The sequence below is a fragment of the Capricornis sumatraensis genome, chromosome X, assembly GCF_032405125.1.
Source record: "Capricornis sumatraensis isolate serow.1 chromosome X, serow.2, whole genome shotgun sequence".
Classification (NCBI taxonomy): domain Eukaryota; kingdom Metazoa; phylum Chordata; class Mammalia; order Artiodactyla; family Bovidae; genus Capricornis; species Capricornis sumatraensis.
In genome coordinates, this window is record NC_091092.1 from 99,860,529 (window position 1) to 99,875,819 (window position 15,291).

Genomic DNA, 15,291 nt, shown 5'->3' on the forward strand with positions numbered 1-15,291 from the left:
AACCCTAGTGGATGCTTTTCAGCTCATCCTCTTACCGTGTTTCCTCTGGCCAGCAGCCCTCACTGGCATGCCTCTGCTCTCATTGCTTCCTGAGTGCTGTGACATGCAACTCTATTCATAGTGTTCCTTTGCTTATAAACACTTCAGGAGATTCCCTTCACCTGTGGAAGAAAACCCAGACACCCCATGTGTACCTTTCATGATTGGGCCCCACCTGCCATTTCTCTAATTTATCTCTTGTTCCATTTCCCAGTGTTCCAGTCATCCTAAGAATCCTGACCATCCTGGGTTCAAATCTTGGCTCTACCACATACTAGCTATACGCCCTTCAGCCATTTGCTTGAGCTCTCTGGACTTTAGTTCTTCATCTATAAAATGGGGATAACCAATGTTCCTACTTAAAGGGCTGTTATGGAGTTAAATGGAGAAGGCAATGGCACCCCACTCCAGTACTCTTGCCTGGAAAATTCCGTGGATGGAGGAGCCTGGTGTGAAGCAGTTAGATCAATGTCTGGTGTACACTAAGCACGTGATAAATGATAGCTCCTATTCTTAGTATTTTGTACAGGTCCTAAAATGTACCATCCTCTTGCTCTCCTTGAACTGGGTTGGCCAAAAATTTCATTCAGGTTCTTCTATAAAATTGTATGGAAAAATCCAAACTAACTCTTTGGCCAACCCAATATCTTGAGGATATGGTTTTTTTCCCCATTCCTCCCAACCTCATTCCCCTCCCCACCCTACCTTTCTGACTAGCAAGTTGTCTTTCATCTGCAGAAAGGTGGCTCTGTTGCCACCTCTGCTATGGATCCTTCCTAGATTTTCCCCTTGAGGTGTATACATGCCAGACTGGATGAGGGGTACTTTTTCTGAACTGGACATATCTTTATTAGAGCCCCTTTTCTACTTTGTTGATTTGGCTTTGCTTTTGGTCTGTGATTTACTCTAGGGTGCAGGCCTTGAGGGTTAGGGCTCAAATCTAGTCCATTCTTCTCTTATTCTCTATCTGTTGATGTGGCCTGACATGGAGTAAGGACTTACTGAGTGTGTGTTGAATGAATGAATACGTAGGTAAGGGACACGTGCTGACAGAATGCTAGAGAAGAAACATAATTTACAAGCAAATAAGACATATTTAAGTTTATTAGTACTTAAATCATTGTTGATTAAAACAAGACATCATTTTTACCTGATGAATTAGGAAACCCCTTTAAAAAGGGTAATATCTATTGCTATGGCCCCTCTCTTGTGGCTGGTGGAATGGTAAAAGTAAGTTAACACCATGTATCAAGATCCTTTAAATGTGTTTTTCTTTTGTCCACCTAATTTTACTTCTGGGATACTAACAGAAATAATTTTAAATACAGACAGATGTTTCTGCATAAATATGTGCATTATGACATTATTTATGTAAAATTTTGAGAAAAGCCCACAAAATACCCAATAATAGAAGAATGGATTAGCATTTTGGTTTCAGAAAAATAAGTGATAATAAGTGTACTAGTTAAAGGGAAAAAAGTCAGACTATAAAATATGTTCACAACTGTTAAGAAAAAAAGACAGATACTCATGCATAGAAAAGAGGAAATATACCAGAATGAGGAAATATACCAGAATGATTACTTGATTATATTTGTATGGTGTGAGTGTTTATGATTTTTCTTTCTTCCTTTTATATGTTATTCAAATTCTCTATATTTAGAAATGTGTTCCTTTTATAATGGAGTAAAGCCAAGAAATTTTATATTTTAAAGTGTATGCCCAGAAAGAATTAAGAATCTGATTCTATTTTGTTTGCTATGTTTTAACATGAGTAAGTCTTGAATTGGGAAGTGAAGTACTGGAGGGCACAAATCTGGTCTTGTGTTCAGCTGATCATGTAACCAGTAAATAGCTGTCGGCTTATATGAGGCTGCCTTCCATTAAGGTCCACTAATTGTCACAGGGATTAGTATGGCCTCTAAAGCATCTCATCTGGCAACCAATGAGAAAGAGGTTTTGTTTTTGTTTTTGTTTTTGTTTTTGTTTTTAAAAAAAGGCCAAACAAGGTTTGTTGGTGACGGTGGTTTAGTCACTAAGTCGAGTTCAACTCTTATGACCCCATGGACTGTAGCCCTTCAGGATCCTCTGTCTATGGGGTTTCCCAGGCAGGAATACTGGAGTGGGTTGCCATTTCCTTCTCCAGGGAAGCAAACCCAGGTCTCCTGAACTGTGTAGCTGGATTCTTTGCTGACTGAGCCACCAGGGAAGCTTCAAGTGAGGTTTGCTTGGAGACAAATAATCCCTGAACACAAGATGGGTGCTAACGAAAAGGAAATGGTAGAAAACAAATCACTTTGCTTGTAAATGAAAGGCGTATTCATTTGTATCGACCCAAATCTCAAGTGAACCACCATCATCCATTTGCTTCTACAAAAAAATCTTGACCTGATTTAAAAAACAAAAAAACCCACTGTGTCTTTTAACAGTGGTTAAAAGTTTTATCACTTCAGGCCTAAATCCTGAAATGCAATTAAGCATTTACTTAAATGCATATTGTACCAAATTGTAGCAGAATTCTAGATGAGCTTTTCTAAAATTGTACCTCTTTGAAGAATATTTTAAATAATATATAGCAATTACTGTTAACTGCGTGAGAAGATTTCGTTTTGTTTGGCTACACTTAAATAGCCCCAAAGTCGAGTGCACCAAGACATACTGGATTTCAAACTAAATAAATCAAAATTATCATGTACATTCCACTGCATGTCAAAACAGGAAAAGCCATAGAACTTGATGTGAAATAAAGATTAGAGCAGTAATAGAAAGCTAAAAGCTGCTTACATTTATTTGGAATGAGAAAACAAGGTCAATGATTTTCAATGCAGATATACTTCTCTTTGAGAAAATACATCAAAAAACCAGTTTACAAAGCAGAGAAATTTGGCAGTAATTATTATACTGTCAAAAGGTTCTTTAGTTTCCAAAGAACTTATTTCAGAGTTCAGTGTGCTTGCTTGTTATTAACAACTTGACAGAAATTAAAGGAATTTGAAACTAAGGTGTTCGGTGCCATTGCCAATTAAAAATAACCAAGATGAAGATAGAGCATCTTTAAATGTAATAGAGAGTAGAAGGGAACATGTAATTTGAATTCTAAGAATTAAGCATTTGTGCAGCTTCTCAAATATATTCAATTATATAAAGGGAGGCACACCTGGAGCTTATTGCTTTATCACTTCAGACTTAAATCCTGAATTTGACTATTTAAAACAAGTGTGCCATCTTCCCTTTATATTCTGTGACAAATTCTAAGATTTCACCCATCAAAGACATTTCACATTTTTCCAAGATGAACTTGCTTAAAGGAAGTAACTCTTCCAGTTTAATGCAACATGAAACTGTCTCTATTGTGAGATGATGAGAATAATAAAAATTGCTATCATTTATTGAGCATTCATATAGTTCTATAGTAGAGAAGGAAATGGCAACCCACTCCAGTATCCTTGCCTGGAAAATCCCATGGTCAGAGGAGCCTGGCGAGCTATAAGCCATGAGATTGCAAAAGAGTTGGACATGACTTAGCAACTAAAACAACATAGTGCTGTAGAAAGCTAAATGCTTTTCATACTTTGCTAACTTAACCCTCATTTTTCATTTGTTCAGAGAACTATTTAATATAAAGTGCTTACTAGGTGTGAGCTTACTAAGCTCACATTTTTCCCTCTGAACCACACTACCTCCCACTTGTGGTGACCTTTTTGTCCCCCTTTTGTCTGGAGTTCTTCGGCTTCTCTGGTGAGGCCACCATGTCATACAACTCCAGGGGACACCATTTATACCATAAGTGTATCAAGGTTCTCCCTGGAGGTGGGCAGTACCCAGCCAACATGGCTGAATGTAATGGCTTTGTGCCCCCGTGAGACTGAAGAACTTTGTAAATGCTTTTGAACTGTAGTTAGGCTGGTAGCAAAATCTGGTCAGACATTTGTACTGGCCCCATTTGATCTATCTTTCCATTTCTTCTTCTACTGACACATATTCTACCAGCTGTCTCTACTACTCTCTGCTGTCTGGCAGCACACTAGTCCAATCATGTGCCTGGCTGGAACGTAAGTTATGGGAAGGCAGGGTTTTCTGCTCACTATAGGCAGCTTGGGCCCATAAGTAACAGAATACCTGAAGCAATGTAGGATGTGAGCAGCTGTGCCAGGCTTCTGATTAGAGAAACTGAAACACATTTTATTTGTTGAATATCAAATTGAAGGAGATGATAAAGGGTGCTAAACAATTGTCATTAAAATTGCTTCTTGGTTTAATTTAGGCTCAACTAGATTTTCTTATAAGCCTTAGGACACAAAACTTCGTCTCTTAAGCCCTTGTTTACATTGAAACTGATTCTTTATTTTTTGTTGTTTGAAAGACATTGCTTAGACTTTAACAATTCAATATGTAACAAAATACCCTTAGATTCAGAGCTTTAAAATGAAGATTTGATTCACCATTATGACTGGATGACTTTAATGAAATTATGTCTTGTAAAACTGTTTAGCATTTCATGTTAAATTCTGCCTAGTTAACATCAATACCCTAGAGCAGTTTGGCTTTTTTTTTTTTTTTAGGCTTTAATTACAAAAATGGAGAGAAAATCATGGCAGCATCCTTTATAAGATTAACTAAATACTGTGATAATCTGTATAAAATATTAGTGCCAGGAGCATAGTGCAGTGTAGAGTAAAGGCAAAGGTGATTGCCACTTCAGTCTCTAAGATGAACAACAGTAATCACAGAATACTGCTGCTGCTGCTGCTAAGTCGCTTCAGTCGTGTCTGACTCCGTGCGACCCCATAGACGGCAGCCCACCAGGCTCCCCCATCCCTGGGATTCTCCAGGCAAGAACACTGGAGTGGGTTGCCATTTCCTTCTCCAATGCATGAAAGTGAAAAGTGAAAGTGAAGTTGCTCAGTCGTGTCCGACTCTTCGCGACCCCATGGACTGCAGCCCACCAGGCTCCTCCGTCCATGGGATTTTCCAGGCAAGAGTACCGGAGTGGGGTGCCATTGCCTTCTAGATCAATACAATTCCAGCTTCTTTTTAAAGTGCATTTTTATTTTTCTTAAATGATGGGCCAGGAAGTACCAAGATAAGGCTTTGCTCTCAGATGATATTTGAGGAAATGGCAACCCACTCCAATATTCTTGCCTGGGAAATCCCATGGACAGAGGAGCCTGGTGGGCTGCAGTCCATGGGGTCACAAAGAGTTGACATGACTGAGCCACTAGCACAACTTGAAGGTTTAAGTGAGAAAGGGGTGTATCTGATGGAAGTTGGACCTTCACTTTTATGACTGTGGCTTGCAAAAGTGGAGTATGCAGAAAGCAGTTTGATGGATCCTCAATTTTAAACATAAAATTACTATATGACCCAGTGATTCTACTCATAGGTAAAAATACCTAAAGAATTGAAAACAGATGTTCAAACTAAAACTTGTAGCAGCACTATTTACCATAACCCAAAGGGGGAAACAACTCAGATATCCACTGATGCATGAATAGATAAGCAAAATGTGGTACATTTGTACAATGGACTAGTATTCAGCCATAAAAAGGAACGAAGTACTGATACCTGCTGCAACATGTATGAACATGAAAACACTATGATAAATGAGCAAAAGCAGACACAAGAAACCATACTGCATGACTCCATTTATATGAAGTATCCAGATTGGTAGTCTGCAGAGAAAGAAAGCAGATTAGTGATGATCAGGCAGAGAGAGACTGGGGTTGAGGGGAGGAAGAAACTGGAGTGATTGCTTCTTTGTGGTGATGAAAATATTTTGAAACAAATAGACATGGTGGTTGCACGACATTATGAATGCAGTAAATGCCACGAATGGTAAATTTTGTGTTATGTGTATTTCACCATAGTAAAAAGAAACGGAATGTGTAAGTTTTGAAAAGATTCTTCATTCTTGGTGAAGCCCATTAACATTTGACAGGGTGGGGTGCTACATGTGATAAACAGAGCAAAACCTTAGCATGACAAGGCTTGCACTGCCTGGATGGGATCCCTGATGCCAGGACCTGGCTCATGTGGGTGCAGCGGCTACTGGGGCAGCTGCTCAGGGGCCCCTGGTGTCTTGCACGACTGAAGGCAGTTTTAAGTCGGGGGCAGCTTGTTTGGAATCCTCACATGGAGACAAGAAAAGCAATGGAGTACCAAGCTGTTTATAACCCAGGGAGACAGAAACCCAGCAAATATAAAGTTTCACTGCAGTGAGGCCAGGATAATTTCAGTTTATCCAATGAAAAGGAAAATAAACTTTTATGACCTGGTCAGGCTAGAGTAGTTTTAGTTAAAGGTGCGTGGAAAGTTTCTAGTTATTGCTGCACATGCTCTGTTCCCTCATTCTTAGGAGCGTGCCACTTCTTCATGTCATTTTCTACCCACAAAAGGAAAAAGATTTCAAATAGGTTTTTTTTTTTCAATGAAAGTAATATTTGATTATTATAAAAATTCAAAAAACAGACATTTTATGTATAGGTATTTGTTGTTCAGTAGCTAAGTTGTATCTTGACTGTTTGCGACCCCATGGACTGTGTAGCACACCAGGTTACAGTCCTGTACATGCCTTTCCTTCAATGTCTCCCTGAGTTTACTCAAACTCATCTGTATTGAATCAGTGATGCTATCCAGCCATCTCATCCCCTGTTAACCCCTTCTCTCCCTGCCCTCAATCTTACCCAGCATTAGGATCTTTTCAAATGAGTCGGCTCTTTGCATCGGGTGGGCAAACTGTTGGAGCTTCAGCATCAGTCCCTCCAATGAATATTCAGTGTTGATTTCCCTTAGGATTGACTGGCTTGATCTTGCAATCCAAGGGACTCTCAAGAATCTTCTCCACTATCAATTCGAAAACATCAGTTCTTCAGCACTCAGCCTTCCTTATTGTCCAACTCTCACATCCTTACATGACTACTGGAAAAACCATAGCTTTGACTATATGGACCTGTGTGGCAAGGTAATGTCTCTGCTTTTTAATATGTTGTCTAGGTTGGTCATAGCTTTCCTTCCAAGGAGCATGCGTCTTTTAATTTCATGGCTGCAGTCACCGTCTGCAGTGATTTTGGAGCCCAAGAAAATAAAATCTGTCACTGCTTCCTTTTTTTCTCCCTTCTATTTACCATGGAGTGGTGGGACCAGATGCCATGATCTTAGTTTTTTGAATGTTGAGTTTTAAGCCAGCATTTTCACTGTCCTCCGTCACCCTCATCAAGAGGCTCTTTAGTTCCTCTTGGCTTTCTGCCATAAAGGTGGTATCATCTGCATATGTGAGGCTATTGATATTTCTCCCAGAGATCTTGATTCCAGTTTGTGAGTCATCCAGCCAGGCATTTTGCATGATGTACTCTGCATATAAGTTAAATAAGCAGGGTAATGATATATAGCCTTGACATACTCCTTTCCCTATTTGGAACCAGTCCATTGTTCCATGTCCAGTTCTAGCTGTTGCTTCTCCTGCATACAGATTTCTCAGGAGGTAGGTAAGGTGGTCTGGTATTCCCATCTCTTTAAGAATTTTCCACAGGTTGTTGTGATCCACACAGTCAAAGACTTTAACGTAGTCAATGAAGCAGAAGTAGACGTTTTTCTAGAATTCCCTTGCTTTCTCTGTGATCCAGCAAATGTTGGCAATTTGATCTCTGGTTCATCTGTCTTTTCTAAACCCAGCTTGTACATCTGGAATTTCTTAGTTCACATACTGCTAAAGCCTAGCTTGAAGGATTTTGAGCATAGCCTTACTAGCATATGATGTGAGGGCAATTGTATGATAGTTTGAAAATTCTTTGGCATTGCCATTCTTTGGAATTGGAATAAAAACCGACCTTTTCCAGTCCTGTGGCCACTGCTGAGTTTTCCAAATTTCCTGGCATACTGAGTGCAGCACTTTAACAACATCATCTTTTAGGATTTGAAATAGTTCAGCTGCAATTCCATAACCTCCACTAGCTTGCTCCGTAGTGATGCTTCCTCAAGCCCACTTGACTTCATGCTCTGGGATGTCTGGCTCTAGGTGAGTCACCATGCCATCGTGGTTATCCAGGTCAGTAAGACCTTTTTTGTACAGTTCTACCATGTATTCTTGCCATCTCTTCTTAATTTCTTCTGCTTCTGTTAGGTCCTTATAACCTCTATCTTTTTTTGTGCCCATCTTTACATGAAATATTCCCTTGTTTTCTCCAATTTTCTTGAAGACATCTCTAGTCTTTCCCATTCTATTGTTAAGAGATATTGAGGTGAAACCACTCCAAGGAAAGCCCCTCATTCATTTACAACACTGGTCATGGAATGACCAGTTGTGACAAATGAACGAAATGGAACACCATGCAACTGTGAAAAGTAGGCTGTTGATTGGCATTTATGGGTATGAAAGATGTCCATGCTATGTTGATCAATGTTGTATGATCCCAATGAAACTAAGGATACCAGTACATATATATTGACAGAAAAATGACTGGAAGGATAAGTGCCAAAACATCTATAATGTTATTCCTGATTGCTGAGCCCCTGGCCAATGTTACTGGTTGATGGTCTAACCCAAACTGGCTTGCTACAATGATGGGGTCCTCTTGGTTATTTGGTCTTCATTTCCCGTTAAAAAGATACAAGCAAAGTGAAATAAAAAACCCAGAGATTCTAATAAGTGGATGTAGGTGAAATATAGTTCTTTAGGTAGGTTAACATCATAGCTGTGGGATTTCCTACCGTCTATCTTAGGAAATTCCTGACCAGAAGAACCTGTAGATTTGTTAAATGATAGTGAAAATGACAAGAAATACATAAAAGAACTAAAAGCCATTATTACAAAAGACATGACACATGTCTATAGCAGAATAAATAAAATCTTGTATTCCCTCATTTATTTGGACTTCTTGGAAACTGAATTATTGGGTTGGCCAAAAAGTGTTTTCAGGCTTTCCAAGAAGATGTTATTGAAAACCCAAACGAACTTTTTGGCCAAGCCAATATTTCCAGTAAGTGGATTTTTTTAGATGATGGAAGCTTCCTTGGTTAAGTACCATAACAGTTTGCATTTTAACCACTTCATTGAAGTTCGTTCTAATGCCTGGTACATGGTTTATGGCTTTCCCGTAGAGAATGTACTGAAAATATGTCAGCCAATTTGTTAGGCTCTGAGGTCTCATGTGAATATGTTGTCATTTGTTTTCTTTTTGCTCTACCAAAACATCTATTTCTGTTCTACTGACTATGCCAAAGCCTTTCACTGTGTGGATCACCACAAATTGTGGGAAATTCTTAAAGAGATGGGAATACCAGACCTCCTGACCTGCTTCTTGAGAAACCTGTATGCAGGTCAGGAAGCCACAGTTAGAACTGGACATGGAACAACAGACTGGTTGCAAATGGGAAAGGAGTGTGACAAGGCTGGATATTGTCACCCTGCTTATTTAACTTACATGCAGAGTACATCATGAGAAACGCTGGGCTGGATGAAGCACAAGCTGGAATCAAGATTTCCAGGAGAAATATCAATAACCTCAGATATGCAGATGACACCACCCTTATGGCAGAAAGTGAAGAGGAACTAAGAAGCCTGTTAATGAAAGTGAAAGAGGAGAGTGAAAAAGTTGGCTTAAAGCTCAACATTCAGAAAACTAAGATCATGGTCCCATCACGTGATAGGCATCTGGTCCCATCAGTTCAGTTCAGTCGCTCAGTCGTGTCTGACTCTTTGCGACCCTATGAACCACAGCACGCCATCACCAACTCACAGAGTCTACCTAAACCCATGCCCATTGAGTCAGTGATGCCATCCAACCACCTCATCCTCTGTTGTCCCCTTCTCCTCCTACCACCAATCCCTCCCAGCATCAGGGTCTTTTCCAGTGAGTCAGCTCTTCACATCAGGTGGCCAAAATATTGGAGTTTCAACTTCAACATCAGTCCTTCCAAAGAACACCCAGAACTGATCTCCTTTAGGATGGACTGATTGGATCTCTTTTCAGTCCAAGAGAGTCTCAAGAGTCTTCTCCAACACCACAGTTCAAAAGGGTCAATTCTTCGGCTCTCAGCTTTCTTTATAGTCCAACTCTCACATCCATACATGACCACTGGAAAAACCATAGCCTTGACTAGATGGACCTTTGTTGACAAAGTAATGTCTCTGCTTTTTAATATGCTGTCTAGGTTGGTCATAACTTTCCTTCCAAGGAGTAAGCATATTTTAATTTCATGGCTTCAGTCACCATCTGCAGTGATTTTGGAGCCCAGAAAAATAAAGTCAGCCACTGTTTCCACTGTTTCCCCATCTATTTGCCATGAAGTGATGTACTCTGCATATAAGTTCAATAAGCAGGGTGACAATATACAGCCTTGATGTATTCCTTTTCCTATTTGGGACCAATCTATTGTTCCATGTCCAGTTCTAACTGTTGCTTCCTGACCTGCATACAGATTTCTCAAGAGGCAGGTGGGCTGGTCTGGTGTTCCCATCTCTTTCAGAATTTTCCACAGTTTATTGTGATCCACACAGTCAAAGGCTTTGGCCTAGTAAATAAAGCAGAAATAGATGTTTTCTTGGAACTCTCTTGCTTTTTTGATGATCTGGTGGATGTTGGCAATTTGATCTCTGGTTCCTCTGCCTTTTCTAAAACCAGCTTGAACATCTGGAAGTTCGTGGTTCATGTATTGCTGAAGCCTGGCTTTGAGAATTTTAAGCATTACTTTACTAGCGTGTGAGATGAGTGCAATTGTGTGGTAGTTTGAGCATTCTTTGGCATTGCCTTTCTTTGGGATTGGAATGAAAACTGACCTTTTCCAGTCCTGTGGCCACTGCTGAGCTTTCCAAATTTGCTGGCATATTGAGTGCAGCACTTTCACAGCATCATCTTTCAGGATTTGAAATAGCTCCACTGGAATGCCATCACCTCCACTAGCTTTGTTCATAGTGATTCTTCCTAAGGCCCACTTGATTTCACATTCCAGGATGTCTGGCTCTAGGTGAGTGATCACACCATCATGATTATCTGGGTCATGAAGCTCTTTTTTGTACAGTTCTTCTGTGTATTCTTGCCACCTGTTCTTAATATCATCTGCTTCTGTTAGGTCTCTGCCATTTCTGTCCTTTATTGAACCCATCTTTGCATAAAATGTTCCCTTGGTATCTCTAATTTTCTTGAAGAGATCTCTAGTCTTTCCCATTCTATTGTTTTCCTCTATTTCTTTGCATTGATCACTGAAGAAGGCTTTCTTATCTCTTCTTGCTATTCTCTGGTCCCATCACTTCATGGCAATTAGATGGGGAAACAGTGGAAATAGTGACAGACTTTATTTTTGGGGCTCCAAAATCATTGCAGATGGTGACTACAGCCATGAAATTAACAGATGCTTGTTCCTTGGAAGAAAAGTTATGACCAACCTAGACAGCATATTAAAAAGCAGAGACATTACTTTGTCAACAAAGGTCCATCTAGTCAAGGCTATGGTTTTTCCCATGGTCATGTATGGATGAGAAAGTTGGACTATAAAGAAAGCTGAGCACCAAAGAATTGACCCTTTTGAACTGTAGTGTTGGAGAAAACTCTTGAGAGTCCCTTGAACTGCAAGGAGATCCCGCCAGTCCATCCTAAAGGATATCAGTCCTGGGTATTCATTGGAAGGACTAATGTTGAAGCTGAAACTCCAATACTTTGGCCACCTGATGCGAAGAACTGACTCATTTGAAAAGAGTCTGATGCTGGGAAAGATTGAAGGCGGGAGGAGAAGGGGACAACAGAGGATAAGATGGTTGGATGGCATCACTGACTTAATGGACAGGAGTTTGAGTGAACTAGGGAGTTGGTGATGGACAGGGAGGCCTGATGTGCTACAATCCATGGGGTTGCGAAGAGTCAAACAATACTGAGCAACCGAACTAAACTGAACTGAACTACTCTGCCAAATGATATCAATGCCATTTGCCTTCTAAAGATTCAGATAACTGTACCTTTACATAGCTGTTTTTACTTTTTTCTCTCACGGGTAGGAGGTGATGGTGGTGGTTTAGTCACTCAGTCATGTCTGACTCTTGCGACCCCTTGGACTGTAGCCCGCTAGGCTCCTCTGTCCATGGGATTTCCCAGGCAAGAGTATTGGAGTGAGTTGCCATTTCTTTCTCCACTCATGGGTAGGATGTGTCAGTTTTTACTTTTTACCACAGAAATATGCTTAATCACTTTCCCCATCTCCAAAACATCTTTCTAACTTACTGATTTATAAGCTTCATACCCTGGGAAATCAGAACCCCAAGTCTGTTACTGTTTTGTGTAAAGTAAGATTAATAGGCATTGAATGAACTCATGTATTTAGTCCCAGAATTTTTGACCATTCAAGGACTTTAAGAATTTACTTCCTGGTTGTAGGCTAATATCTGATAGAAGTTTGACTCTGGGCAGGGTGCCATTTTATTTATAAGCTGCTGTGCTTATAGTTTTCCATTCTAGCATAAGTACCTTCCTGGTTGCTCATAGTAGATAAATTAAATTAAAAAAAAAAAACCTGTCTGTAGGCCGTTGGTAAAGTTTTGTAAAATGGGATTTGTGTGTGTTTTTAATAGAAAGGTAAAATAATCTTAGATATAATTTCTTGAGTGTTTTCCCATTTTTTTTAAACAGAGAAATAATGATGACTCTACCTGTCGGGAAACTCACAGACCAAGAAGTTATAACCATTGCACGTCGTTACCGGGTGCCTGAGGACCTGTGTCCACATAGGAATGTCCTAGTTGCACAGGCCCATGAACAACTCAAGAAAAATGGTTTTGAGAATTTTGAGAGACTCGTTGCTATGTGTGTATACCAAGATCGGGAAAAGTAAGCTTTTATTTTATTGATTCTAAGAAATCATTTATGTTTCTGTGAAGCTGAGTAATGAAGGAATTTGTATGGTATCAAAAAGGGCAAAAAGAAAATTGGCATGTCTCCTCATACTCCACTAGGTAGCAAAGCCACCTTAAATCATTTTTGGAGATTATCTGGGTACACATATTTCATAGTGATGGATGGTGAACTTTGCTTGTGGATGGAATAGGGGAAGTTCTGTGTCTTCAAAAGAATAGGATGGCCCCTTTGCATTTTCTAATTGGTTTCTAGAAGCTTTCAATTGAAACAGTAAATCAGTGTTAGAAGATTTAATTCTGAGATGGCATCTCTTTACACTATTTTATTAATAAGTGGGATTTATAAATATGAGTTTTATAATATACCAGACAGGGGATTTGCAAGTAAACTTTCTATAAAATCTCTTTGAAATTATTTCTTCTCAAAAATAATGACACTCTGAATAATGTATTTCTAATACATTTCTCATGTTTGCCTTTGAACTTTATTCAGTCATTGTTACAAATGACTAGAGCCCCATCTTAGTAGATTTTGGTGTTCATCTTACCCACGGATCTGATATAGTGGTGGGGGAGCATAGTCATCTGGAGTTAGAAAATCTGAGGTCTAACTCTAGCCACTGGTTTTGTTACTTCAGACCACTGTCATCTCTTTACCCCATTACTACTTCCTTCATCCCCAAACCTAAAGTCTGTACCCTAAATATCTTAGAAGGACCCATGGTTTTTCTTAATTTGTTATTGTTGTAGTCATTAAGTCATGTCAAGCTCTCTGCCACACCCCCATGGACTGTAGCCCGCCAGGCTCCTCTGTCTGTGGGAGTCTCCAGGCAAGAATACTGGAGCTGGATTGCCATTTCCTCAGGGATCCTACCTGTGTCTCCTGAATTCACAGGCGAGTTCTTTGCCACTAGTGCTACTGGGAATGCCCCCAGTTTATCTTACTAGGGATCTTTTTTATCTCCTAATCCATAATACACCCTTGTTGAGTTGCTATAAAAATGGTATTCTTCCTTGAATCTTTAAGCTTCTCTGAGCCTCCTGGAAGACATGTTACCTGAGCTTTGTATGACTCTGGCCTTGCCTTCCAGCCTGGTGGTACCCCTCTCCAGGGTGAGAAGTGTAACCCTCTTTCATTAAAGGAATACCTGTTGGGAAAAAGGGGGCTAGTTGATGAGACAACTCTGAGGTTCTTCCAGATCCAACAAGTTCCAATTCTAGACATAAAGATTCTCTTACCATTTTATAACCTATTGCTAAGAAAGAAGCCCACTTTCTTTCCTGTTAGTTCTAATTTTGCCTGATGCCTGGAAGAACACTGGCAGGGTGAGGACATTAGACAAGCATTTCTGTGCCCCAGCAGGCTAGGGAAAATGACTGTTGGGCTGCTCTGGAGGAAAAAAAAAATAGGTGAATGTTAAGGTCCCAGTTGGGGCTTCTAGGTTATATGATTTGGGTCCAAGGAAAAGACTAGAAAAACACCCTCTGGTCATATAATACTTGTGATGGAGGCTCTAGATGCCTGTCAAATTAAGAGATGTTTTCAAATATCAGAACCATTTTTGACTAGTGGTCAAGAATGTAGATCGATTACTTAGAGCAACACTCGTGGCTGCAGCCTTAACAGGCTGTACTATCACCAACCAAGAATCTGAATCTTGATGGAACGGCCTTTGTAAGGACAGAATCTAGTGACTTCTGAAATGGAAACAAGCTGGTGAAATGCAATATGACTGTTTTTCCTTACCATGATTCCAGTACCAGCTTTCATATTTATTTCCATGCGCACGCTTTTAGGACACATCTATGTTTTCTTTCCTTTAGCATGTAATTATTACTCAAGAGACATGAAGTATAGAAAAGCTCATTGACTGTGTTTTAATGCAGGAAAAAAGTGTTACCCAGCAAAGACATCAAAAGGCTGTGCAAGTCCTCCAGATTACCTTTGAATGCAGATCTTCTAGAATCCTTACTCTCCAGGTAGGTGAGATCTCCATGCTCATGGACCATGTCCTGCATGTTTTTGTTTTGGAGACAGTTCCTGGTTTTACATCTGCCTTTAACTGCCCTTGATTTACCCTTTACCTCAGTATTGTTTCACTCATGACACATCTCCATTTAATTGTTACAGAAGGAAAACTTAGTCATGATTGTGAATGTCACAGAGCCTCTAATGAATTATCGTTAGAACTTTTTAACATGAAGATGCACTTAAGTGCACACAGATTCATGGGACAAAATGAAAATGAACTGCTTCTTTGGTTGTGAGAGTCTTAGATCTAAAATTTAAGACAGGTTTTTCAGAACAGTAGTTTCTAATGGCTAAAGACATGCAATTAGAGGACCTCGTGTTATTAGCACAGAGCAAGAGTGCTAGATGTCAGGTGCAGAGGTTAGGATGTTGCCAAAGGAAA

General features: G+C 39.8%; 1 protein-coding gene across 1 annotated transcript in view; it reads left to right on the top strand.

Moving 5' to 3' along the window:
- Nucleotides 1–15,291, top strand: part of EFHC2 (EF-hand domain containing 2) — a 328,957-nt gene that overhangs the window by 279,763 nt on the left and 33,903 nt on the right. Inside the window, exons 12-13 of the mRNA XM_068963224.1 lie at nt 12,654–12,851; nt 14,765–14,857. Of these exons, the coding sequence (XP_068819325.1) occupies nt 12,654–12,851; nt 14,765–14,857 (291 nt within the window). The remainder of the gene's footprint in view (nt 1–12,653; nt 12,852–14,764; nt 14,858–15,291) is intronic.